Source organism: Rhamphochromis longiceps, linkage group LG23, assembly GCF_057381845.1.
Source record: "Rhamphochromis longiceps isolate RC_006_pf linkage group LG23, R_longiceps_female_GT1.1, whole genome shotgun sequence".
Classification (NCBI taxonomy): Eukaryota; Metazoa; Chordata; class Actinopteri; order Cichliformes; family Cichlidae; genus Rhamphochromis; species Rhamphochromis longiceps.
In genome coordinates, this window is record NC_140578.1 from 2,996,138 (window position 1) to 3,020,934 (window position 24,797).

At 40.8% G+C, this 24,797-nt stretch overlaps 2 protein-coding genes and 1 pseudogene across 2 annotated transcripts; 2 read left to right on the plus strand and 1 right to left on the minus strand.

The window, feature by feature from the left end:
• Positions 1–2,555: 2,555 nt before the first annotated feature.
• LOC146640986 (E-selectin-like) lies at positions 2,556–10,514 on the minus strand. The gene is made up of 15 exons (XM_085397382.1): positions 8,860–10,514; positions 6,925–7,114; positions 6,732–6,795; positions 6,209–6,613; positions 5,934–6,038; positions 5,651–5,842; positions 5,353–5,538; positions 5,043–5,231; positions 4,774–4,959; positions 4,430–4,636; positions 4,120–4,308; positions 3,691–3,897; positions 3,414–3,593; positions 3,172–3,301; positions 2,556–3,087 (listed from the first exon to the last, which is right to left on the minus strand). The coding sequence occupies exons 2-15, from the start codon at positions 6,925–6,927 to the stop codon at positions 3,033–3,035; spliced, it is 2,298 nt and encodes a 765-aa protein (XP_085253508.1). The 5' UTR covers positions 6,928–7,114; positions 8,860–10,514; the 3' UTR covers positions 2,556–3,032.
• Positions 9,954–13,606, plus strand: LOC146640987 (dynein axonemal heavy chain 6 pseudogene; annotated as a pseudogene).
• A 3,161-nt stretch (positions 13,607–16,767) lies between these two features.
• Positions 16,768–17,761, plus strand: LOC146640988 (14 kDa phosphohistidine phosphatase). The gene is made up of 3 exons (XM_085399291.1): positions 16,768–17,016; positions 17,343–17,467; positions 17,552–17,761. The coding sequence occupies exons 1-3, from the start codon at positions 16,803–16,805 to the stop codon at positions 17,642–17,644; spliced, it is 432 nt and encodes a 143-aa protein (XP_085255417.1). The 5' UTR covers positions 16,768–16,802; the 3' UTR covers positions 17,645–17,761.
• Positions 17,762–24,797: the final 7,036 nt, after the last annotated feature.

Below are 24,797 nucleotides of genomic sequence, written 5' to 3' on the forward strand. Positions count from 1 at the left end.
CATACACAGTAAGTCCTTGTGACTCATTTCATGTGAGAGTATAGTAAAGGATCACATCCTGACTTTAAACCTACACAATTATAAAGTTAAATTTATGCAATAGGTCAAATGTGACATTCCTCCAAAATCTTTGTCCATATCAACATGATGTCGTCACCCAGTTGCTGGAGACTTGTCAGCTGCACATCCATGATGTAACTCTCTCTAAAATGTGCTCTTTTGAGTTGAGAACCGGTGACTGTGGAGGCCTTTGGTTACAGGGAAATTGTCAGGTACAAGAATTTCAAAACTTACTTTTCATGCTCACATTTCTTTCTTGTGAAGAGTAAATAGAGCTATGGATTATTCTGGACCTGTTTTGCCATAAACTTGCACTGAATCTCTTAGCAATAGTATTGCTGTTCTAGTCAGTGGTAATAATATCTCATACTGAGTCACTAGAAGTAGAATCAGTTTACCAGAGATATTAAAAAAAACCCTAACAGCACTGAACCGTCAGCCTTAGTCAGAATTATTTATCATTATCTTTAAATGAAGTGAATGCATAAGTTCAATGAGGAGAATTTGTATTCACTCATCAGCCCTGCATGGGTATTCAGGTATGTTAAAATTATGTAAAAACAAAAAACAAAATAATGATGAAAAGTACAAGTTATTGAAATATGTAGAGCATGTTGTGTGGAAAGAAATATTTTAAAAACATTCAGACATCTGAAAGTGTGTATAAGGATGTATAAATATGCCAGGATGACCTGACTTAACTAACTGTGGTAGTTTCCTCAGTTTATACTGTCCTTTACTAATAATAAATTACTAATAACTTTGACTTGCTATTCTTTGCCCATTCTAATAGCCATCTGCTCACCTGTTTGGCTTTTTTTTCAACCTGGGTAATTATGAACACCCCCCCCCCCCTCCCCCAAACAAAGCATGATTAAAATGCTTGTTATTAATACCAAAATAATATTTCCTGTTATTCCTTTTTTCAGATAACAGCCTTATCCTTTGCCAAGCTGCATACAAATGAATCAAGTTCAGGAGAAGATATGATATTCTTAATAAATCCCAAAGTTGGTAAATTTAATAGTTACAGCAGTTAAAGATGTGACAAATAATTATACAAATATAAATGTTCAATGAAAGTGATATTATGACAATCATATGACAATTTAAAATATTTCTAAATCAACAAAATAAGAACAGGATTTAAAATGGTGCAAAATTTTGTATAGGAAATATCAAACTTTAAAATAATCTTCACCACTTGATGTTAAATTGCTGCATTTCCCATCATTCCATTCTCCTCAGTTTCGTCCTGAGTTAGTTTACAAAAAAAACAAAAAACACTGCGGCTATTTGGCTCATTTGTTGCTGATGAATCATTACCGATCCGTATGCTGTTATTCTCAAACTGTGTCCAAATTTCACTCTTGTGTTTTTTGGGGAGTGGAATCCAGAAATACAGGGAGAAAATATCCTTTGCAGCAGGATAGAGACCAGACAGTCATCCTCCTCTTGGTTTCAACATCATGTCTGTGAATCTGGCCTGGCACCACTGTCTGGCCTGGGTCCAGCTCATTGTCTTGCTGGAGTCGTGATGCATCCCGCAGACAGTAGTCTCATCCAAAGAATTATCTGAAAACATTCAGAATAATTCATAGTGTGATGATTATAACATGTAACAGTGTTGCATGTTCCATGACATCAGTCACACATTTTGCTAGCATCAAATCTAAAACCCAAAGATAATATCAATAATTTATATCAACCTTAATCCTATATTATTAATCTGTTGCCTACCCAAGGTGAAAGGTGGATATATTTACATCCATTATGATGCATATTATCATTAAAAATGACTGATGAGAAAATGTCTCATTTACTCAGATGTTATGTTGTTTGACAGAAGCTGCTGCTGAAGTTAAATCTTTGCTTATCTGATCAACCCAAACATAAGATAAGAAAGTGCTGCAGCAGTAAAAATAATTGTGCGTCCATTCAGTGCATCTAAGGGTCATTGCCAGGTTTTTGTAAGCTCTCATTTTTACATTCAGGGCAGCCTTAGCATAGAATAACTCGATGTTCACAACATGTTGTCATATTCAGCCTTATGTAAGATATCTGACCCTTTCCTGTCCCACGAAAGTGCTTGCACAAATGACACTCAATTAAAACAATGGATAGAATACCCAGAAATATAGCTTTTCCTTCCTACCTCTCACTTTTCAATTTTATTCTGCTTTGTCATGTCCTTTATGATGGAAAGGTTGCTGGAGAGACAAAAGGTCCAGGCAGCTTTCAAAAGAGGTTCTTTCTCAACCTCTAAAAAAAGTCATGGTGGCAGAAGGTCATTGCTAAAACTGTGAGAGTCGGTGCATGTCGTGCAGAATTGATGAGCCAAGTTATGAAAGCAGACGGCTTCAGACCCTGCTCGGCTAAGCATTTCTATCATTGTGGTGACAAAACTAATGGAATATTTTTATTGGTCATTATAACAAAACATGGAAGTGCCAAAATCTAATTTTTTTAAACAATATTTATTTGTTTTGTGTGTACATGAGAACATTACAGTTACAGTGGCTCAGTAAATAAAAATAAAAATATAGCTTTGTACAAGCAAACACCTGAATAAACATTCACCACAATTTTCTTTTAGAAAATAAATACCACATAAATACTAAAAAGAATTCACAGGTATGCAGGGAAATGGCAGCTTACATGTTATGTGACGTTTAAAGTAACAGGAATAGCCACATTTTCCCAGCATTTTCATGAAGTTGTAGAACAATATGTTCAATATAAAATTCCCACTGGGAGGAAATACATGTTGAAACAACATTTCAGAGCGATCACAGATCTTTTTACAGTTTACAAAGGGATACAATGATTCAGTGGATGTGTCTAAATAAGCTCTTTTTCTTACATTGGCTTTGCCTTATTAGAGTGTTATACTAGTGCAAATAATATGTTGTGCAATAATGTGGTAAAAATTTACAGTATTCATATTTGTTTATTAAGAATATCAGAGATTTCTATATTAGGCTGTCAATGCTGTTTTTGTAGCTCTGTGAGGGAGACTCAGTGCTGCTGTAATAAAAGAGAGAAGATTAGCACTGAAATTTCAATAAACTTAAAAATAAAGAAAATAAAAATGGTTAATCCTTCTCTAACCTGCTCAGGTCGAATTTGGTTACATTCTTCTTCATTTTTTTCAAGACCCACATAGCCATAGACACACCAGATAACAAGGCAGTGCCCCCTGTTGCCACACCAGCAGTAACTGCAGTAATTGGAGCAGGAGCTGTGGAAACACGGTGAAATGTGAATAGCGTCAAACTTTGAACTGAAACTTGTTATGTTAAGTTTATGCATTTTAACTTCTTGTTCCCCTTGTTCTGTTGTTGCTTATTTACCTTGACAGGTGGGTTTCTCTGCAGTCCAGTTACCATGATGACCACATGTCAGCAGCTCAGGTCCTTCTAATGAGTAGCCTTGGTCACAGGTGAAGGAGCACTGACAGTTGTAAACTGACTCAGTGCTGGAACAATTGATGTGACCGTTTTTAGGAGCCTCAAGCAGCGGGCATCGAACAACTGTTGTAAAGGACAGGAAGATGTGACTTTCATGTCATTAATATACAAATGAAGTTGTGAACAACAAGTAATCCAAGTAAAATGGGTTCACATGTACCTGTGCAGATTGGTGATCTGGAGGTCCATTGGCCTGGATGTGTACACTCCATGCTGTGTGCACCTTGCAGCTCATGTCCTTCATCACATGTAAAATGACAAACCATGCCAAGTGGATGGGGTGTGTCATGACTAAGAAATGAAGACAGAGAAGGGCTGCAGCTTATCTGACCATTTGTTGGGACCTCTGGAGCAGGACATCCTTTTGCTAAAACAAAGAAAAAGAAAGAAAGAAAGAAAATTAATCAGTAACATATAAGAACACAGACACTGTTAAAATTGCTATGATGAGTGAAAGGTGTTTGCAATAAATAGTGATACAACTAGGCTTTCAGATGAATGATGGCTGACACAGAAACATGTGTATTTTATTGAACGTGTCCTCATGATATAGAAGATGGGTGGGTTATACTTTTCGTGTTCCTCTTACCTTCACAGTGAGGAATCTGCTGATTCCATGTACCTCCTGATGTGCAGGTCACTCTACTGGCTCCCACTAAATGGTAACCTTGGTCACAACTGAAGCTGCAGGTGTTTTTGTAGCTGAACCTCGTATCAGCATCTTCTCCACAGCTGACAAAGCCATTTGTCAAGTTTTGCAGCGCAGGGCACTGAACAGCTACAAAAGAGAGAGGCAACAGAAGGAGTTAAATGAAAGCTTTTATTTTAATCATCATGCAAATCATCCCCCAAATAACAAAAACTACACAACGATGAAAGGTAAAAACATGTGGCCGTACCAACACAGTATGGCTGGGATCCATTCCAATTTCCTGATGATTCACATTGCAGAGATGGAGATCCAGACAGTACATAACCTTCATCACAGATGAAACTGAACACCATGCCAGCTGGATGGGTTGCCTCATGACTAACAAAAGAAGACAGAGGAGGGTTGCCGCTTATCTGGCCATTTATTGGGACCTCTGGAGCAGGACATCGGTTTTCTAAAACAAAACAAAAAAGAAGAAGAAAGAAAATTATTTAGTAACATTTTAGAACATAATCACACAAACACTGTTAAAATGTTATGATGAGTAAAAAGTGTTTTCAAATAAATATTGATATAATTAGTCTTTCAGACCTTTGCATGTAGGTATGTTTTCATTCCACTGTCCGTCCTCAGAACACTTGATGGTGTTTGCTCCCTGCAGTTCAAAACCTTCTTCACAGCTGAAGCTGCAGGTGGAGTTTGGTCGCAGTTCAGTCTCAGATTCACTGCACTGCATGATGAGGGGAGCTTCTCTCTCTGGATTCTGGCAAAGGATGGCTGACACAGAAACATGTGTATTTTATTGAACGTGTCCTCATGATATAGAAGATGGTGGGTTATACTTTTCGTGTTCCTCTTACCTTCACAGTGAGGAATCTGCTGATTCCATGTACCTCCTGATGTGCAGGTCACTCTACTGGCTCCCACTAAATGGTAACCTTGGTCACAACTGAAGCTGCAGGTGTTTTTGTAGCTGAACCTCGTATCAGCATCTTCTCCACAGCTGACAAAGCCATTTGTCAAGTTTTGCAGCGCAGGGCACTGAACAGCTACAAAAGAGAGAGGCAACAGAAGGAGTTAAATTAAAGCTTTTATTTTAATCATCATGCAAATCATCCTCCAAATAACAAAAACTACACAACGATGAAAGGTAAAAACATGTGGCCGTACCAACACAGTATGGCTGGGATCCATTCCAATTTCCTGATGCTTCACATTGCAGAGATGGAGATCCAGACAGTACATAACCTTCATCACAGGTAAAAGTACAGGTGGACTGATAGCTGAATGAGCCCAGAGGATCGGAGCATTTCATGGATCCATGTGTCGGCTCTGACATCTTCTCGCATTGAATCACTGTAGACAACAGGAGAAAAAACATCAGTCCATGACTCCATCACTGTGTAGTAAATAATAAAAGTACCAAAAAGTAGTAGCAATATTATAAGCTATTAATACTTAAACTCACTTTCACATGTAGGGGGTTTTTCTGACCATTTTCCTAAGGAAGTACACCTCAAAGGTCCTGGCACACTCAGCTTGTATCCTTCCTCACAGGAATACTGACACAAGGAGTCATAGGAGAAACTGCCATACTTGTGATAGCAATTTACATGTCCTTTATCTGGAACAACCACTTCACCTTTGTTACACTGCACAACTGACAACAAATAAAACACACAGTTAGATATCAAATCCTTTATGTGACTTAAAATATGTATTTAAACTACGCTGTCACTTTGTTTTCTTACCTTGGTCACACTTGTCTCCAAAAAACCCTTCAAAGCAATCACATTTGTGGCTGTTGATGGTTTCAACACACTCTCCATGCAAACAGGAGTCAATCTTACAAGCCACTGGAAAAAACAGACATGCTTTTATAAGCCATGCTAATCATAGTAAAAATAATATATCAAATAAACTATTTCTAAATGTTTTATCAGTAGATTACCTTGATAATAATGAACCAGAATAACAAATCTAAGGCAGCTAAAATAAAGCATATAAGCCCCAAACTGTTGCTTACCTGTGTAGCACAGAGCAGTCTTTTTTTTCATACACCTCTCGTCATTCCACGTGCCTGGATTTTGGTCTCGTTTAATGTACATCTCCACACAGTCCTCACTGACTCCTACACTTTGTCCAGTTTTGCCATTGTTCGGTTCTCCTTCTGCCCAGTTTGTCGCTTCTTCTGTCAGAGTTTTGTTGGTTCCTACCCAGGTCCAGACATCATTGATCTTACGGATCCCTATCCAGTAGTAGCCCTTTTTTTTGGGCAGCCAGTTGTTAAGATGCTCGATCTCCTCCCGGTTCTGGATGGCCACCATGTCTGTGTAGCTCTCCTTGCACCAATTACGTGCATCATCCCATTTCATTGATTTGTTTGAATAGACGTAAGACCAGGACTCAACACTAGTCCACATGCACAGCACTAAGGATACAGAACAGAGATACACATTAGATGCAATTTTTTGCAAAAATGCAAAAAATGTTAAGTTTCTATCAGGCTATAAAACTTGCAGGTGGGATGATGTCTGCATTGCACATACTTGAGCAGATAAAAGTGAACTGGATCCATGATGCACGTGCCTGAAATAATCCATAGCACAATTCCTAAAAAATAAGTTAGAAAGATGCATTAACATACATTAATAGTATACTATCAATCACAGGCTATAAGATACAACTGAATAAATCTGCAGTGCAGAGAATGGAATTTAAACTGATTCAACTTCCACTTACCATTTTAAGTGATTCTTTAGCCTTTGACTTCAGTGCAGATCGATGTGATTCTGAGGGTTTTGCGCTGAAGTGCCTGCTTTTATGATGCTTGGCTTGGTCCAGGTTTCCTGAAAGCTTTCATAACAATTGGACTTTTGAGTGGAAACTCCACCCCGACTCTTATACTCCTCCACTCTACGAGAGGCTGTTCCTTTTGAGATAAAAAGAAAAGCAAAAGTAAAGTTAAAAAGAAAAGAAAAATAACAAATGAAATTCTGTTATTTATTAACACAGTTGCTATTTTCATTAGTATGAAGTTCTTTCAGTATTACTTTCAGTATCATTATCATAAGCAGAAAACAAGTGTATTTACTTCGGTTTACAAACTATTTTCATGAAGTTACTAGTTACTAGTGTATTACATTTTGTGCTACCTTATATGAGTATCACACTACACTGCACTGCACGTGCAAATATTGCATTTTTAAACATATGCACAACCACTGCATATAGTGTTCTTCACTGAGATGCCATCAAAACATGCTGCTCAGAGTGCTTTAGAGAACAATAACACATGCAAAAAGCCCCACACAGTCCATCAGCCCTGCTTCAAAAGCACCTGTGAACATCATTTAAGTGATCCTCTCATTAATTCGGGTGAGAATGTTGATGAGGAGAAGATCTGTCAAGCTAAACTGACTGAGTTAAAACAACAGGCAGTGGTTATTGAAGTCATTGTTCTTACTCTATTAACCATGGTTATCTGCAGGAAAACATGTACAGTCATCACTGCTTTGCATAAAAAGAGCTTCCCAGGGATACTGATGCTAGTAAGATTGCACCTAAATCAACCAATTATTGGAGCATGAAGAACTTTAAAGAGAGAAGTTCAGTTGTTATAAATACGTTTTCAGGGCACCTTACAAAGCCCAGCAAGCGCCAGTACCATCTCCTAAAGCAGGGGTTTCAAACACAAGGCAGGGGGCCAGAACTGGCCTGCCAAAGACTCCAATCTGGTCATTGGATAGTTTTTGGAAAATGTCAATGAGAGGATACATTTTATTTTTTCAACTGCATTTTCTATATTTTTATCAGCTTATGAAAATACCACGCTAAACTGAAATAGCAGAAAAGTTCCTACTTTTTTACTGTCTACGAAATAAAAAAAATTTTCTCCATGGGCTCACGTTATTAAAATGGGCATTTTTTGTTAATTAACAAGATGTTTTATAATTTTAGGACAGACTGGGCAATGAGCTACCAGACTTCTAATTTCTTACAATTTAAGTCCAAAGACTGATCCTGACAGATTTCTTTCATTTACCAAAACAGCATTTCTTTCTCACGAACAAAAAGAGATGTACTGTTGAAACTTATTTTTCTTGTATCACAGGGTTTAAATGTGTAGTTAAACTTCTTTAGATTGATAGAAAGAGTTTCACTGGTCTGGCCCACTTTACATGAAAGGGGGCTGTATGTGGCCCACAGTGTAAAATGAGTTTGCCATCCTTGTCCTAAAATTATTCAGTTGCTTAGGAAAGACAGCAGGCAGGTGTGAGTGTGAGTGAGACTGATGTTTTTCAAAAAACTACAGGTACTGCAGAGGCCTGTGTTAAAAGTCATTTTTTCTCTGATGAAGCCCCTTTACAATTGTTTGAGACAGCCAGAGAAATGATTGTCCAGAGACGAAAAGGTGAGCTCTAACATCAGGCCTGTGTCATGCCAACAATAATGAATCTTGTGACTATTCGTGTGTGGGGTTACGTCTCATACATAGGCGTGGGATCACTCACAATTGTGCCTAAAAACATAGCCATGAATAAAGAATGGCACCAAAACATGAAAGCATTTTTCCCAACCACCAACAAGAACATTTTGCTAAAAAACAATGCCATTCCCAGCATGCTGGAGCAAAAGTGATAGCTAAGCTTGGGGAACAGAGGTGGCTGCGCTTACCTCAGCTGTGGTGATGGGGCTCTGTGTGGGTTGAGTCACCTCTGATGTGTTTGTGGGTCGGTCTGTCTCAATAACTTTAGCGACATGTTGAATAGTACCCAGGGCTGTTCTCTTCGGTAGAATTATTTCGTGTTTGGAGTGGTTAGAGATGGGGACCTTAACAAATGGCCTTTGATGGTTGTTGATCTCAAGGAGCCCTTCCCCAACACTCAGGTGTCTCAAGGCAGTGTTCTCATCGGGTTCGTACAGCACCAGGGGGTCACAAATGTCAAAACTTTGGGGTACTCTGCACCACACTTGGACTGCTTTTCCAGCAGGAATGGTCACATTGCTCTTCCCAATTCTCACTGTGGCTGGGTCACATCCTGCTCTTTGTGGTACTTGTATGAAGTTTACCATAGCCATCACTTGCTCTTCGTCTGTACCAAAAGCTTTGCGTAGGAGACTATACAATAAAGCACTGGCCTCTCGGTCTGACTCTTGTGCTTGGATAATGGCGCCAAGCACGTTTGCTCCCAGGAGGGGCTAAGGGAGTGACAGCTTACTGACAAGGAAAGGGGCTTGCACAGTAAGATTGGGATCTTCGTGACCAGCGAGAGTGACTGTAAGTTCGACCCACCCATCATAAGGAACTGCTTGTCCGTTAACCGCATAAACTTCAAGTCCATCATTTAACAGCTCTTGGAGGGGTCGCACCTGATAGTTGGGAAAAAACCGCTGAACCCAATGTCTGTCCACTAAACTCACTTGTGAGCCAGAATCAAATAACACTGTCACTGGATAGCCACCAATCAAACACTTGAGAAGGCTTTTCTTTCCAACTAGGTGGACTTTACAGCTGTTTGGTGTTAAACTTTGGCAAGAGGTTACCTGTTGCTTTCTCTGGTCTCGCTTTGGCTGCTTTCTTTTTAGCTTACTGCAACGCCTTGCACACTCAGTGGTGAGCTGTGCAGAGGAGGACCTTACTGGCTGGGACTGTGACTCTGCGCCGGCCTCTGGCTGTCCCTTGACAGAGACCGATCCCAGTTTCCCTGAGTTTTGGTCCGCTTTAAAGATCCCACTGCTCGGTGTCCTGACTCGCAGCATACAAAGCAATGACTACAGTCCTGCAAGTTCTGCTCAGTACACTTTGGACAAAGGAACGCTTTCTTTTGGAGGTGGAGAACCAGATCAAGGTCCTGCAGGAGCAGTTTGATAGCAGCATGAATGAGAAAGAATATTTGGTTAATACGATGGCTCTGACAAAGGCCCGTCTGATCAGGGCAGGGAAGCTAACGTCCGCTCTTGGTGACGAACAAGTATGCTGGGAAGAAAGTGTAGCCCTGTTTGAGCAAGAGATCATCAATGTTGTGGGAAATGTCTTCATTGCAGCTGCTTGTGTGGCATATTATGGCGCATTTACTTCCCACTATAGACAGCTGCTAATTGACCAGTGGATAACGCAGTGCCAGAACCTGAACATCCCAATCAGTTCCACTTTTAGCCTGATTAACATTCTTGGTGATCAATATGTCATCCGCCAGTGGAATGCAGAAGGTTTGCCTCTTTTAGGTTCTATATGACCACAAAGATGGCCAACCCACATTACCTGCCAGAGGTTTGCATCAAAGTTACAATTATCAACTTCACTGTCACTAAATCTGGCTTAGAAGACCAACTTCTCAGTGATGTGGTGCGTCTTGAGAGTCCGCATCTTGAGGAACAGAGGAACGAGCTGATTGTGCGCATCAACGCTGACCGCAGCCAGCTGAAAGATATTGAAGACTGCATTCTTAAGCTTCTCTTTACCTCTAAGGGGAATATACTTGACAACGAGGAGCTAGTTCAGACTCTCCAGGAGTCAACGGTGACTTCAGAGGCCATAAAGCAACGTCTGGAAGAGGCAGAAGCAACTGAGCTGTTGATAAACTCTGCAAGGGAGCGCTACAGGCCTGTGGCCACTCGAGGATCTGTTTTGTACTTTGTCATTGCCAGTCTGTCAGAGATCGATCCTATGTACCAGTTCTCACTCAAGTACTTTAAACAGCTCTTTAATTCCACCATCGAGACATCAGAGCACTGTGCTAGAAGAGCGCCTTCAGATCCTCCTGAATCAAATCTTGCTAAACTCCTACATTAATATGTCAAGTGGACTCTTCGAGCAACACAAGCTTATCTACAGCTTTATGTTGCACATAGAAATCATGAGGCAGCGTGGCGAGATCTCTGATGGGGAATGGTGGCACTTCCTAAGAGGAGCTTCTTCACTGAAAAAGGAGTTTCCAGAGCGACCAGATGTGCCATGGCTAAGTGTTTTTTACTGGCAGACATGTTGTGAGCTGGAGGACACACTGCCTTGCTTCAAGGGCATCTCCAAAGAAATCACTAGAACCCATATCCATATTAAGCTAGGGCATTTTGAAGCATCTTTAAATCCAGAAAAATGGAATGGCTATGTGTCAGAGTTGCCTTCTCTCGAGGAGTCCAAAAAGGAGAAACAGGAGATAACAGGCTACTGGAATGAGCGATTGGGATCTTTCCAGAAACTAGTTCTTATCAAGAGCTTCATGGAAGAGAAGGTGGTTTTTGCAGCACCTGAGTTTGTGATTGTCAACTTGGGGAAGGAGTTTGTGGAAAACCCTCCAGTTGACCTGGCTAATCTCTATAATGACATATCCCCTACCACCCCATTGATCTTCATCCTCAGCACAGGTTCTGACCCAATGGGTGCCTTCCAGCGCTTTGCAAATAAGAGAGGGTGTCTCGACAGGGTCGAGGCTATCTCACTGGGGCAAGGCCAGGGACCTATAGCGGAGAAGATGATCCATTCAGCGCTGACAAGTGGCAACTGGGTCTTCTTGCAAAACTGCCATCTGGCTGTGTCTTGGATGTTAGCCATGGAGGAGCTCATTAAGACCTTCACTGACCCTGACACATCAGTCCATGAGAACTTCCGTCTATTTCTCAGTTCCATGCCGACCAAAGTATTTCCTGTTACAGTGCTCCAGAACTCCGTTAAGGTGACTAACGAGCCTCCTAAAGGCCTGCGAGCCAACATGCAACGAGCCTTCACAGAGATCACCAGCAGTTTCTTTGAACACCACATTTTGGGACACCAGTGGAGGAAGATTGTCTTTGGAATCTGCTTTTTCCATGCAATCATCCAGGAGCGGAAGAAGTTTGGTCCCCTGGGCTGGAACATCCGCTACGAATTCAATGACAGTGACAGAGAATGTGCTCTGCTCAACCTCAACCTGTACTGCAAAGATGGCACCATCCCTTGGGATGCTCTGGTCTACATCACTGGTGAGATCATATATGGAGGGAGAGTGACGGATGCCTGGGACCAACGGTACCTAAGGACAATCCTCAAAGGCTTTTTTTCTCCAGAAACTCTGCAGCCTGGCTACACGTACTCCCCCTCAGGTGTTTACTACGCTCCAGAGTCAGATGAACTCGAACAATATAAGTATATTGAGAATCTTCCAATCATTGATGATCCTGAGATCTTTGGTATGCATGAGAATGCCAACTTGGCTTTTCAGCGTCAAGAAACTATAACTCTGATCAATACCATACTGGATGTTGATCCTCGTTCTTCAGCACAACAGGGAGCTAAGAGTAACGATGACATAGTCTGCGAGCTCGCCGAACTGATTTTAGCCAAACTGCCCGAGCGACTGGACATGGATGAAGCAATTGACACACTGTTTATCAAAGACACCAATGGGCGCATTAACTCCCTCACAACTGTTTTGGCCCAAGAAGCAGACCGATTCAACAACTTGCTTAAAGTTCTCAGGATGTCTCTTATCACTCTGCAAAAGGCAATAGCAGGTCTCGTTGTGATGTCAGAGAAAATGGACCGAATCTACACAAGCTTTCTGAACAACCAGGTCCCCACCCACTGGGCAAACTCTGCCTACCCTTCCCTCAAACCGCTGTCTTCTTGGGTCAGAGACTTGACTCTCAGAACTTCCTTTATCCAGACTTGGATCACACGTGGTCAGCCCAAATCACTTTGGATCTCCGGGTTCTTCTTCCCTCAAGGCTTTCTTACTGGAGTGTTGCAGAATCATGCCCGGCGTTACAGTTTGCCTATTGATGAGCTTAATTTCCGCTTCAGCGTGGTGCCGGCCTACAGGGATGAGGAAGCAGTCTGTGAGGCTCTACACACTCTTCCCATTGGTGCAAAACAAAACATGGATGAGGAGGACGGTGTACTTGTTCACGGCATGTTCATGGATGCCTGTCGCTGGGATGATGTCGGCATGGTGATTGATGATGCGCTGCCTCGGGTTATGAACGCCATGCTGCCGGTGGTGCACTTTGAGCCACAGCAGAACTACGTTCCAGAGCCTGACCTCTACCACGCTCCTCTGTACAAGACCTCAGCCAGAGCTGGCACTCTGTCCACCACAGGTCACTCAACTAATTTTGTGGTAACAGTAATGCTTCCCTCCAAGCGACCCAGCGACTACTGGATATCCAAAGCCTCCGCACTCCTGTGCCAGTTGGATGATTAAATGTTTATTTGAGTGCAAAGTAGAATTTTAAATGTCACCAAAACATTTGCACAGTAGCAACTGTAATAGCAACACAGACCGCAATAAAAATTTCACCTGACTGAGCTGTGTAGTGTCTTTGTTTTCTGATGCAAGGCTCTTAGCGAGTTCAAAGAGGTCTTGACCTTGGAGTGAAAACAAGCGTCTCCTGATATTCCAGGCGAGTTCCTTTCTCTCGGTCGACATGTTGTATGTATTTCTGATTATCCTTCAGCTCGATAGTGACTAGGATGCGTCACACTCCCCTCACTGCAGTACGGTTCCACGTCGAGGCAAAGGTCCCCTTTTCGCCTCACTACCTGGACACCTACTCGCTGGCTTGGCTGGAGTAGCAGCCTTGGTCACGATTGTGTCGTGGTTCTGGTATCACTGGATCTGCCCTCGACGACTGTAGAGGAGAGATCCCAGACGAGCCCCCACAGTTTGTTACGGGTCCCAGATGTGAAGACCACAATAACAAAAAGAATACAAATCTGTAAAAATAAAGGTAGAGTCTCAGAGAAAGAATCACAGGAGCACTCGTATCTTTTCCCGAATTGCGTCTCTTATTTCAGATCAACAAATATAATTTACATCCAGTGTTTTCACTTGTCAGATATGCTCATTAACTGTAAAAGGTAAATAAAAGGCATTTGGCAAATATATGTATCTATGGTTGTTACATTTCTCCAGTTTACACTGTTAATTACACTATTCCTTCACTCATTTACATCAGCAGTGCAGATACCATACAATGCCTTAAACATCTTATTGCTCTTTCTCACATATAGGGCAAACTCAAAATAGCTTATCCACAAATCAGATATAAGTGCATAAATCTTACTAGATTAGACAAAACACACCTGAATGTATTACTTTGCAATGTAACAACATAAATGTACATGCATTCTTAGCTTATTCTTAACATTTCCACATCACTTGAACCGTAAATTGTATATGAGATATTTTAAACTCGAATAATCTGATGTCAGGGCCTTTACAGTTAAATTGGAACACCACACACACATATTTGATTGTTAAATGGAGTTTACCAAGTTTAAATACATCCCGCGGGCTGGCAAACTCTCGCGGTAACTCTCGCGAGACTTGGGGCTGCGCAGCTCGGCTTTATCACCGCTGCGGTGCCGCGCTTCAGTAACTTTCAAGGTTAAGGTTATATCGGCGGTGTCAACATAACTCTCAGTAAATACCGAAGTAGAATGAGGCACAAAACCCTCATACACTGTATTTTTAAGACGATACTGACCTGTACAAATAAAGGTAGAGTCTCAGAGAAAGAATCACAGGAGCACTCGTGTCTTTTCCCGAATTGCGTCTGAGAGGACAGGAAGTAGGTCCGCTCTAGGCAACCGCGGGCGAACGACTACAGTGTCAACAGTTCTGCTTATTATTTCTCACTTTTACTCCCCTCAATTGTTATGGACTACACGTAATGAATGTAAAATAATAATTGTCTTAATTGCTGGCATATATTTTTCTTAAAAATAATAAAATTTACCAAAATGTGGTAGCACATTTGTGCTCACCATCATCAAATGTTTGGGTCCATAGCCAGGAAACTCCCCAGACCTTAATTCCACTGAGAACCTGGTGGACAAACAAAAATCCCCAAAACTCCAACCGCTGATTATGCACGAACTGGCTGCCGTCAGCCAGGATGTAACCCAGAGGCTGCTTGAAAGAATGGCAGGATGCCAGGGCATATGTCACAGGTCTTAAGAAAAGGCCAAATATTTTTACAAATATTGACCCTTTGCATAAACTTAATGTGATTGTCAATAAAACACATTTTGACACGTATCCTCAGTGTACAATACAGTACAGTACAGTGTACAATAGAAACAACTAATAAAAAGGTCTAAAAACACAGAAGCAGTAAACTTTGTGAAAGCATATACCTGTGTCATTCTCAAAGCTTTTGGCCACAATTGTAATTTGTTAAAAAAAAAAAAAAAAAAAAAAAAAAACCACCTGAGGGGAAAAGAAGAACAAATTCAAAGACAAAGCAAATTGTATGACATAGGGTACTTAAGCGTTTCCTGGTGAAGCAACAATGGTACAGAGTACACACAAAAATACACGTATTAAATATAAGGCCACCGAGAAGGAAATTCTTTTTCAAAGCTCTGAAATACTGGGAGCTGATAAGAGTCTATCTGTGATTGACTTGTGTGCCACTGACATGCTTTCTTGGATGTCAGGAAACAATATTATCTTCATCAGCACTAATGAGGATTTCTTGTGTTTGCATTTGTGTTTCAAGAAATCTCATGGCCCATGTCTAAACCTCAACTGTATGCAATGAATCATTCTGACTAATACACAACAACAGTACAAAGTGTGCTAACAGACACTGCATAGACTAAAACATGCTTTTCACAGTTCAGAACTGACATGTCATTGAAAAGGAGGTGTTGGTAGAAAGCAAGGGGAAAGATTTTGTAGGAAAGATCACGACAGTCACTTGTTTGCGAGTGTCTTGAGATGGAAAATGTGCGGCACATAGGAGCAGAGGTGCCTGCTGGCTGCCTGCGTTTCCAGAAGTGACAGTTTACATCCTTCCTGTCTGAGCTGAGGCATGGGATTGTAGCTACTGTTATTGACACACTTTGCCTTACTCCCTTCCACAATTAGATAAAACAAACTCTCTGATTAACTAACACAGCTATGAATAGTAGAACAATTACACAGTTGTAACTAGAATGGAACAGACAGTTACACAACTCATCACTATTAGTTACAAAAAATGTAAAGGTTTATTTGACTTCCCTGTCTTATTGGCTTGGTTATATGGGACAGGTTTTGTCTTTTTAGAGGTTTATCTTTCTCTGACTGTCCTAAAACTTCTGTGTCCTTTGGCTCCAAGCTTAAGGTAACATGATAAATTACTTCTTAATGAAGTCACAGGGCAAACGGGAGTCTAATCACGCAAAGCAAAACCATGCATCCTGCTCCCCGCTGAAGCGTTCTTGATGTGAATCCAAAAAGATAGGATTCCTTTGGATTAAGAACCAAAAGGCCCTCAGAGGGAGGATCAAACCTAACTCTGAGGTTTGATCTTGACCTCTGATCTCTCCGATAAACACCAGCGGACAATCTGCCGCATGCTGCAGAAAACGGCCGAAAGCAGAAAATTCTCATACCAGACTTAGACATTTGACGATCTCACTTCTGCGTCTGAGTAATGTATCATAAAGTTTTCTAATGCAAATCCACGGTATACAGAGACTGCAAGGAACGCAAATTCAAACACTTCGCACTCACTGCCATATGAAGGCGCCAGCGTGCGAGCGCACTGTTAAATCTGCACATTTATGGCAACAAGTCGCGAATGTCCTGCCGCTTTAAGAAGCGAAGTAGAAATCCTGACCCAAATAAAGGTATGTGTGAGAACTACTCATGTTCTCTGTGGTCAGTAGACCTCTGCGCAGTTTGAGAGTCTGCGGCGTTTTGCGTAAATCTACAGTCGCAATGGCAGACGCTCTGGCTAAAATCCCCGATGTAGAGATTGATCCAGAGGGAACTTTTAAGTACATACTGGTCAGAGTAAAAGCGAAAGATGGCGATGTGCATAAAGACATTGTCCGTGGCACAAAAAATGCCGAATATCACAGTAAGTAATTATAGTTTGTTTCAAGGAGAGCGTCAACTGCGTCAGTTTAGCGCGAGATATCGTGCAGACCAGTGACTGTTGGTGCAGATGAAAACCTGTATGTAGTCTATTTTGCAATGTTGTCTCATTGTTATGGTCCCTTTGGTGGATTTTGCAGACGTGCATTGCGGAATAGATACTGCACAGAGCAGAGGGATGAAATTCATGCCAACCTAGTCGTTGGAGACAACTACCAAATTTCCGTATTTGATTCTAATTGCTATTTTTATTAAATTGTAACTAAATTACAATCTCAATTTCTTCTAAATGTCTTCATAAATTTTCAGATCATATTTTTGAGAAGGTCAACCCTGCTATGGAGGCCTTGGGGATGGAGTGCAAATGCCTTGGAGGAGGAAAGATCGAGCACAACAACCAAGAGAAAAAAATAAGGGTGTTTGGAGAATCCACTGTAAGTTAACTAAAAGCTGAATGAAAAGTTAAAATCTTCAGTAGTATTTAATTCACTAATGTCAGGTCTCTTGCTCACTCGCAGGCCTTTGGAAAAGCTGACCATGCTGTTTCTGTGGAGAAGCTGAAGACTTTCTTCAGCGACTATGAGATCACCTGGTCAGACGACAAAAAATAGTTGTAACCTTTGTGACATTTCAAACGTCCGCCTTTATTTAACAGTTCTGTGAATCAACCCACATAATGATGCTTTAACTGTTCTGTAACCATTCAAATACAGTCCTTCTGCATTTCACATTTGGTTTCTTACTCAATGAAAGCACAAATTCTGATTCTCTGCAGTTGTAAAAATTTTAGTCCTTCAGAATTGAATACTGTATATGAACTCTGTAGATATTCCTGTAAATACCTTTTTGACTTTTAGTCCCCATTGGCCTCAGTTGAATAGGAGTACATTTGCCAGGCGTAAAGTCCATACAGGAAAGGGTGAGTCTGTTGGAATCACAGACATATCCTGTTACACAGGAGGGAAAGTTTATTGTTGAAAACCCAAAAGAGAGATAACAAGCACTTTCATTTAACCTACGGATAATCACTTTTGTTTTTGTTTAAGTCCGGATAATGATAAACATCAAGCTAAATTCAGCAGAACTCTTTCTAAACGGTAGTGCAATAATAAATAAAAGCCTGCGATAAAATATCTTCAATCAAAAAACTAACAAAAACTCAGAGTGAGAAAATAGCCCGAGCTGAGTCATATTTTAAATCACACGTTGAATTTTTAAAAGTTCTTCCGCCTTCTGCATTTTATGGCTTTAATCCAGTTCAAATTTCACTTTTACTTTTATGCTGCCAAAAAAATGCACTTTTAAAATCGGTAGTAAACAGAAGGTACTTACACCAGACCACATGGTAATATTTAGCAGGCACAGTATTTGCTGTGATCAACTTCTTCAGTTTGCATGTTTGCATGCATTAGTAAAGGTCATTTGCAGATTCTGGGTCATTAACTTAAGCATAAATTGGTGTTTGATGACGGCACTGTAAACTTTGTAGTGGTGTTAAAGGGAACCACTTAGTTGTGTCACGTGATCCATGAGCACATGAATGATTTTTGTTTCATGCCTGTCCCTGTTGTGATATGGTACTGTGCAAACGTCTTGAACCACCCATCATTTCTTTGTTTATTGCACACAAAAAAGAAATATGTGCAAAAATACACAGAAATACAATTTATTATTATTTGTACATTTCTACTGAGCTTGAAAGGTAATACATGGAATGACCACATTTATTCTTTTCCAGAGCTTGAACTCACTTAGGCAAGTTTCTTTGTCATTTATTCAGGTAGTCACTTCACTACCTGTATGTGCCACGCAAGCTTCCACCATGTTTTACAGATGCCCAAAGACACCCACTGTTGTACTTCTCTTCTGTACATGTTGACAATTTAAACCAAAGATTTTAGTTTTGGATTCATCACTCCATAAGACCTGATGCTGCTGATTTTCAGTCCAGTGCTTGTATCATTTGGCACTCCTTGGCCTTTTCCCCTCTTTCCTTCCTTAAGAATGGCTACATGATGAGTCTTAAGTAAAAACTCATCATACACACAGTTTTTAAGGTTCAACTGAATCTCTCAGGTCCTATGTCAGGTCTTTGTTGAATTTTTTCCTATTAAGAACATGTTGTAGTTTTTAGGCCTGCCACTTCTCCACTTCACCAGTTTCCTCGAATATGTTAAGGATACTCGGGCTGCTAGTAACAAAAGGCCTAAAGATACAATTCAAAGTTGCTGCTTTACTAAGATGTCTTTTATCTGTAGTCACAACACTCATTCATCCCTTGAGCTAAGCGCCTTTTTAATGCATGACTGGTTCATAGGTCAAGTGGCCTGATTAACTAAAAAAACATCGAAAGTCTTCATGAACAAAGACATTGCTCAAGACCACCTAAAAAGTATAAAGAAATGAGTGGTAGTGACTGTGAAGAAACAAGATTCATTCTGGTGTTTATTTTTTAACATGACAAATTGTGTGTTTTAAGTGTGTTTCTCCTAAAGCAGAACACAAACGCTGCTTTTTCTCAGCTGTGTTAGCAGTACATGAAAATACTTTGGGTGACTTTACATTGACAGTTGATTGCTGTTTTTAATATTAAAAATTAGCTTTATTTTTCATTATAATAGACGAAAGAAGTAATAGACCTTTTACCATAAAAGACTGCATTTACATGAAATTCATTTTTCCGATGATATTTAGGTTGGCAGCATGCTAAATGTCACCACTGGCACACATTCCTGTACTTTCCGTTTCACTTTGACTCACTCAGTGCTTAAAAAATCACAAAGAAAACATTTGGATAGAAAGTACCATGTAGCTTTGCAGACAGGATTGGAATTAGCTCATGTCGACACTCTGAATAGACCTTAGTTCACACTGAGTCACATCAGAAGACTTAAAAAAAGTTACTGGCTAAATTCTGCCAAATACCCCATGACCCTAACAAAAAGAATAACAGAAGCCATTTTCCTTCCACTTTGTATTCCAATCTACAACCGGTTTCCTTTAAACTGATAACCTTTCCATTACCTAGGTATGGGGAGGTCTGTGTGGGAGGTAGGAGGCTTAAAGTGAGTTAGACTCAGCCCTTTTCTTGTAAAATGAATAATTTACAGTAAGTAATTAGCAAATTCTTTGTAATCTTATTAGAGGACACCATAATATTTCCATTGTTTTTTAAAGCATTTTTGCATATATTCATTTTACCCTATTTAAATGCATGTTGCTTTGAAGGTTCACTAGACTGTAAAAGTGTCTAATTTATTGAGATTAAACTGTAGTTTAGGTAACAATATATATTTATATATGTATATATTTATATATGTATGTATATATATATATATATATATATATATATATATATATATATATATATATATATATAAAACACCCAGCACGCCCATGCGGGCGGTTTATCCTTCAAGCTCGGGTCCTCTACCAGAGGCCTGGGAGCTTGAGGGTCCTGCGCAGTATCTTAGCTGTTCCCAGGACTGCGCTCTTCTGGACAGAGATCTCCGATGTTGTTCCCGGGATCTGCTGGAGCCACTCGCCTAGCTTGGGAGTCACCGCACCTAGTGCTCCGATTACCACGGGGACCACCGTTACCTTCACCCTCCACATCCTCTCGAGCTCTTCTCTGAGCCCTTGGTATTTCTCCAGCTTCTCGTGTTCCTTCTTCCTGATATTGCTGTCATTCGGAACCGCTACATCAATCACTACGGCCATCTTCTTCTGTTTGTCTACCACCACTATGTCCGGTTGGTTAGCCACCACCATTTTGTCCGTCTGTATCTGGAAGTCCCACAGGATCTTAGCTCGGTCATTCTCCACCACCCTTGGGGGCATCTCCCATTTTGACCTCGGGACTTCCAGGTTATACTCGGCACAGATGTTCCTGTACACTATGCCGGCCACTTGGTTATGGCGTTCCATGTATGCCTTGCCTGCTAGCATCTTGCACCCTGCTGTTATGTGCTGGATTGTCTCTGGGGCATCTTTACACAGCCTGCACCTGTGGTCTTGCCTGGTGTGATAGACCCCAGCCTCTATGGATCTTGTGCTCAGAGCTTGTTCTTGTGCTGCCATGATTAGTGCCTCTGTGCTGTCTTTCAGTCCAGGTTTGTCCAGCCACTGGTAGGATTTCTGGATATCAGCCACCTCCTCTATCTGCCGGTGGTACATACCGTGCAGGGGCCTGTCCTTCCATGATGGTTCCTCGTCTCCCTCCTCTTTCTTGGGTTTCTGCTGCCTGAGGTATTCACTGAGCACTCGGTCAGTTGGGGCCATCTTCCCAATGTATTCTTGGATGTTCCTTGTCTCATCCTGGACTGTGGTGCTGACACTCACCAGTCCCCGGCCCCCTTCCTTCCGCTTAGCGTACAGCCTCAGGGTGCTGGACTTGGGATGAAACCCTCCATGCATGGTAAGGAGCTTTCTTGTCTTTATGTCAGTGGCTTCTATCTCCTCCTTTGGCCAGCCTATTACCCCAGCAGGGTACCTGATCACGGGCAGGGCGTACGTGTTGATGGCCCGGATCTTGTTCTTACCATTCAGCTGACTCCTCAGGACTTGCCTGACCCTCTGCAGGTACTTGGTGGTTGCAGCTTTTCTAGCGGCCTCTTCATGGTTCCCATTCGCCTGCGGGATCCCCAAGTACTTGTAACTGTCCTCTATGTCTGCAATGTTGCCTTCTGGTAGTTCAATCCCCTCAGTTCTGACTACCATGGCAAGTACTACGCAAGTAACCCCGGCGGAAGGGGCTACATGAATAGGATGAGGGACCTATGGATATATATATATATATATGTATATATATATATATATATATATATATATATTAGTTTGTTACCAAATTTTAATGTTTAAGTGATTGCAAAGCCTTAGCAAAAGTCATGAAACTGAAGAAGTTGTAGGACTGCTGGATTTTGACCTCACTGTCGATCAAATAAAAGAAATGCTTTTATTTTGGGGAACACTGAAAATATGAGTCTTGGAAAATACAAACTATTACTGAATTCTACAGGATTCAGCAATACTGGTTTCTTTTTTTTTCTTCTTTTTTTAAATTATAACATAGTAGTAAGGGGAAAAACCACCATATTGCCATTGTCCCGTGTATTTTTATACTTCCAAGTGTACTTCAAACAGGTCGGAGCCTTGTTTCCTGAAGAAGAAGAATGTCCCTTCCTGTAGCAGCGCCAGCTCACACCTCAGGGTGTCTGGAAAAGAAGTCACAAGAATAACCAGCATGAGTTCACTTTAATGTTTAAGATCTTATCTCCAAAACAATAGCCAGTACTCCATCAGGTCAGAGTCAACAGAAATTCCAGATGTTCCAGATAAAGGTGTGTGTGTGTGTGTGTGTGTGTGTGTGTGTGTGTGTGTGTGTGTGTGTGTGTGTGTGTGTGTGTGTGTGTGTGTGTATAGGGTTATATATATATATATATATATATATATATACAAATAATGCAGTTGGTTGAATGTTATAAATAGCTGCAGAGAGATGAACAGCTACAAATATCTAGACAGAAACTGCTTCCAACGAGGCAGAATCAGAACACTTCCATCTATAGGACTTTCTTTATTCTAAAGAAGATATACTGATATTACATATTGCATAATGTCCCTTTTTTAAGCTATAAATAAGGGTTAAGGCCTAGGAAATTTTCATTTATGGCCTTAAGACTTTTCAATAAATATGCACTTTTTTCAAGTGAAGGCATCTTCTTTCAGCCACTACAGTGGATCACCATCCTTCATCTTTCATCCTCTTCTGTCACATCAGCCATCTGCTTGTCCTTTTCTACATCAATTAATATTTTCTGTGGTTTTCCTTGTTGATTGAATCTGCGGTCTAAAATCAACTGAAAGAAAAATCAGCTGATTAAAAAATGCATTTTTAGCCTCTACGTATCATAATTGAGATATGGAGAAAGCGAACCTTTTAGACCCCAGAGAGAGATTTGAAATAAAATGCTACAGGGGAAAATACAGAAAAGGGGATTTTTTGTGGGGGGGTTTTAAGGGAAAGAAAGACATTGATTGTTTCCTTGTGTTCATGTCTAGTCTAGAGGTCATTAGTGGGCCAGGTAAACACAAGGTTCCAGGAACTCAGTGAATTACTGTCAAAGGAAGAGAAGAGAGTAACTGCGGACTGCGTCCTTCTTACTGTAATTACTGCCCCACCAAATTGTGTCAAAAAATATTTGAATTTATGGTGAGGATCAAGTCTCAAGGAGTGATTAAATACACCAGATAGCAAAAAAATGGAAATTTGTGAACATGGGGAAAAAGTCTGGTAAAGAAAGCCCCATTCTCTATGAAGTGCCAGATTTCCTGTCACCAGATGTAGTTTATCAGAAGGGAAAGTATGGAGACAAAGCCATCTGTGTTATGCATGTTTGGGTAAACCATTTTGGATTTGCACAAGGCATCAACATTTGACAGCTGATGTAGTTAGAAGAGAAAAATGATCATAGAGACAAATAGATAAAATTCAAGAAAGAAAATGAAAAGATTTTGTTGAAATTGCTTAAAGACATTAAACGTGTGGAAGCGTGAGGCAGAAAAAAGGAGGATGAAACAGAGAAATCTTCTCAGAGAACGTCCGCATCTCTTCTCAGAGCCTCAGTGTGTTATAGTGAATCGTGAGCTCAACTGTTCTGCTCCAAAGGCTACATGTGCTCCACCTTGACCTTCACCGTCACTGTACAACAAAGACACAGGACAGGACATGGTGTCAGCAGACAATTAAAGTGATTCATTACTGACTACGATCTAACACCGGAGGTTTCACATTAACAAGCTGATTAACTGAACATCCACTTCCACATCACCGTTTTCTCACATAGCCCACCACACCACTTTCCCAATGGACAGCCTACTAGACTGGTGATTGAAGCCATGACTTGTGATCAGGAAATAGTTAATAACATCAACAGACAACATCGCAAGTGGGACGACGATGATAGCACTGTGCAAGGTCAGACATTATGGCACATTAGCAATCTCCTCAGAGCTTAATGGAAGAAGAAAATGGAAAATAAATGGACTAGGACGTGACAGGCCTAACCATGTACCAATCTGTACAGGCTACAGGCTCTTTGCCAGAAACCCTGACTCCAACCATTTATCAAGCTCTAGTTGGAAGAAGAGGTGGTTCCAGAAGAGGCCCTCTGTTTCTAATGCTATCAGGGGTGACATTGTGCTAGAGAAGTCCTCAACGAGGATAAACTTGATGATTGGAAATTTGGCAAGGTGGACTGAAACTGGGGAAGACACGCAACTGCTCGGATTCAACTGATGCAGGAGGTTGGAGGTACCACACCTACACATACAATAGCATCTGTTTACTCAGTTTGTCACAAGACTTGAAGATAAAGTCAGATTCTCTGTGAATGTATATATTAATTATCATGCCAGATACATCAGTCTGACTTGATGGTGCATAGCCAGCAAGTCATCCTCCTTATTGATTCAGGTGCTGCACACCTGAATTTCCAACTCTTCCAAAAGTTAGTATTAACTGTGTTCATGCTCTCATTGCATCTGGAGAAGATGCGAAAGAAAATTTGACTTTAGTCTTAAGTGTAATGATGAATAAGAGAAAATCTAAAACTGCTTTTTTATTTTTTGTTATGATCCACCGTTTTGTATTTGTCTCTCTTCTGGAAACTGTTAACTCACCTTTGTGCAATTGGCCGTAACGTTCCTTCCACTTAAAGCTGAAGAAATCTCTCATTGGATGCAAGATAACTGCACTAAGTGTAC